Raw genomic sequence first — 3,006 nt, 5'->3', positions numbered from 1 at the left:
GCGGTAAGCAGTTGTGGAGCTGGGGTTGGAAAGGCCAGGGCTGTAGCTCCCAGGACTGCAGTGTTGACCACCCTATGGTGCTGGCTCGGTGCGTGGGTCCCCTCCTTGCTCAAGAGCTGAGTGCCTCAGACATCCCAGCCTTGCTGCTCCCTGCAGCCACGCTGCCCTCCCCAGGACTGCTGTGACTCCTCAGAGTGAGACCGCAGTGGGGCAAGCATGGCGCCATGGAGGCTTGTCCGGCAACCTGTGTTGGGTTGGAGCTGCCTGCCTGGCAAGGCTGGCAGTGCTGCTGCTTCCCTGCCAACCCAGCTCCACTGTGCATTGTGCCGCGTCCCCCCCACCCCAAGGCTGCTCTCTGCCATTACACTGGGTCTCCCCAGAGCAGCAGTGTGTGCCTGCCCATGCATGGAGCTCAGGGGAAGAGAAGCTCCCTCTTGTTTGGCTTTATTTAACCCTGGCCTGGTTTGAGCGGGACCAGAGCACGCCTGTGGTCCTTGGCACAGCCTGGCCATCCTGGGAGCCGGGCTGTGTTGCTGTTGGACAGTCGGGCTGGTTGCCACCCCCGAGACAGTGACAGAAGTGGTTACTGTGTGCTGAGCCCCTGCCTCAGGGCAGTGGAGGGGGTCTTGGTGCGGATGCCCTGGGGCCAAGGGCCTCCCCTCCCAGCCCGCTGCTGCTTCATTCTGTGTTTTCCTTGCCAGGTCTCGTTATCCCACACATCCTGCAAGTCGCAGTCTTGTGGGGGTGGCTCCCACTCCTCTTCCTCCTCCTCCTCCTCTTCTTCCTCCTCGTGCCACGGGAACTCAGGGGACTGGGACCCCAGCTCTTTCTTGTCTGCTCACAAGCTCTCGGGCCTCTGGAACTCGCAGCACACCAATGGGGCCGCACAGGGCAGCCCTCTCGGGGTCCCCCCTGCTGCACTAGGTGAGTTGAAGCTGGCCGTGGGGTTGAGCAGAGCTTTCTTCCCGGTCCTTGGCTTAGCTGGTTTCCTTGTGGGCACCCAACTGGTGGGCAGGGGTGGGCAGGCCAGGCCTCTGAATGCCCATGCCAGCAGCATGCCTGGGTCCCTTTGTAAAGGCAGAGGGTGCTGGGAGCCGGCCTTAGCTCCACTTTCCTTCCAGGCGACAAGCACCCCGGCCTCGCTCTCTCTCCGGAGCGCGCCAGCCAGGCGCCTGCCGTGGCGCCGGGGCTCAAGGCCTGTCCCTACAGCCACGCAGCCTCCCCCACCTCCAGCAGCGCTGCCCCAGGCTCACCTCTGCCTACCTCACTCGACTTCTGCAAGACGCTGCCGAAGCAGTTCAAAAGCATGTGCCGGAGGGCCACCCCGCCAGGTGCGTGCCCAGGGGCAGGGCCGGCCTTCTCCTCCCAGCCCGCTGCTCCATGCAGCCCTTGCTGCCCCAAGCATCTTCCCCTTGCTCTGCTCTCTGTGGGGCAGGGATGAATCCTGTGGGGAAGATGGGGTGCCGCCGAGGTCCCTTGTGAGCGGGGATGGCTTCTAGCCTGAGCACCCTGCTGCCTGGGGGAAGGCAGGGTTTGTCCCATGGAGAAGCAACCTGTTCAGAGGTGGTGGGTGGCTCCGAGCCTGGCCCTGGCCCACGTGGGACAGCCCATGTCTGACCAGCTCTGCTCCTGCCCCTCTGCAGGTGAGGCCTTCCACTCCTCAGAGCATCATCAGCACTCGGACCTCACTGCTCCTCCCAACAGTCCCACTGGCCTCCCCTCACAGCCGCCAGCGCTGATCCCCTCCAAGCAGACGCCTGCCCATCCGGGGCCCTTCGGCTCCCCTCCCCACGTCCCACTGGGCACCTCCCCACAGGCTGCACTCTTCCCTGCGCCCAGCGCACAGGCGGCAGCCCCGAAGCTGGCGTCCGAGTCCCCTCCCGCTGGCGCGGTCTCACACAGCCCAGGGTCGTGTAAGAGCCCTCACCTGCCCCCTGCCAACGTGCCGCTGCTGAAGATGCCGCCTCCACTGTCGGGCTGCACTCATCCCTGCAATGGGCACTGCAGTACTTCGCTCATCCCTCCTCCTGCCTCCCACCAGCTGCCCAGCACGAACAGGTGAGTAGAGGAGCCCTGCCTGCTTCCAGCCTCTCTCCTCGCTGGGCAACACGCCCTTTCTCCCACTCCCGCCCATGGATGCGCTTTGCCCTGCGGAGGGACCGATTGCTCTGGCATGGTGGTGCGGAGAGCCGCTGTGTTTGCGGGCCAGTTCCACACTGCTGCAGACCCCTGGTCTCTGAGGGTTGAGCTCTTTCTCTCCCCAACGTGTCTTCTCCCTGCGGTTGTCCGTTAGTACTGTGCTGCAGAAGAGACTGTGCTTGCTCCTCCTCCAGCTAAAAGACCCAAAGGAATCGCCCGGTCAACCTGCTGTTGGCCAACAGGACCTTTGTCAGTGAGACCCGTCGGGCAGCTGTGACACTGAGCAAAGGTCCTCAAGAAGATGAAGCCTGTGGACTTGTGGTTCTGCTCGCCCGCTCCCCTGGCCCTCTCTGGGCTGCCTGTGCCCTGGAAGAGAGCACGCTGAGTCGCAGGCGCTGGTTCCTCTCCGCTGATTAGCGCTCCCTGCGGAGGGCCAGCCAGGTCCCGAGCTGGAGCTCGAGGAATGGCGCTGTGGGCCGTGCCCTGGCCTCCCTGTCTCTGAGCTGGGCAATCTGTGCCTGTGGGAGCCGGGTCTGCCTGCACGTGGGGATGTCTGGCAGCTGCATGCAGTTCCAGCGTTTCTCACCTGTGCTACCTGCCGCCCCCAGTGAGTACTGCTCCCTGCCCTGGAATCAGCTTGTGGCCTGGCAGGGGGATGCTGCTTTCTGGAGCTCTGGTGCGCCAGCCTCCTGCCTGCCAGAGGCCCTGGGGGGCGAGGAGCTAGAGATGTCTTCTGCTGCGGGCTCCTCTGGCTTATCCCCCCGGATGAGGAGGATGCAAGGGAGGGGGTTTGTCTGCCCTGCAAATCCTTCTGATTGGGCATTGGCTGCCCTGGGAGGGGTGTTCCTACACGCGTAGTGTGGGGCA

At 64.3% G+C, this 3,006-nt stretch overlaps 1 protein-coding gene across 1 annotated transcript in view; it reads left to right on the top strand.

Annotated features, from left to right (window-relative positions):
* The first annotated feature begins 159 nt into the window (after window positions 1–159).
* Window positions 160–3,006, top strand: part of FAM193B (family with sequence similarity 193 member B) — a 4,668-nt gene continuing 1,821 nt past the window's right edge. The window contains exons 1-3 of the mRNA XM_035889288.1: window positions 160–924; window positions 1,122–1,331; window positions 1,644–2,058. Coding sequence (XP_035745181.1) covers window positions 636–924; window positions 1,122–1,331; window positions 1,644–2,058 — 914 coding nt within the window. The 5' untranslated portion in view covers window positions 160–635. The remainder of the gene's footprint in view (window positions 925–1,121; window positions 1,332–1,643; window positions 2,059–3,006) is intronic.

Source organism: Egretta garzetta, unplaced genomic scaffold (assembly GCF_000687185.1).
Source record: "Egretta garzetta isolate BGI_Z169 unplaced genomic scaffold, ASM68718v1 scaffold382, whole genome shotgun sequence".
Classification (NCBI taxonomy): domain Eukaryota; kingdom Metazoa; phylum Chordata; class Aves; order Pelecaniformes; family Ardeidae; genus Egretta; species Egretta garzetta.
The sequence above is the reverse complement of the archived record's forward strand: the minus strand, read 5'-3'. Positions and strand labels throughout refer to the sequence as shown.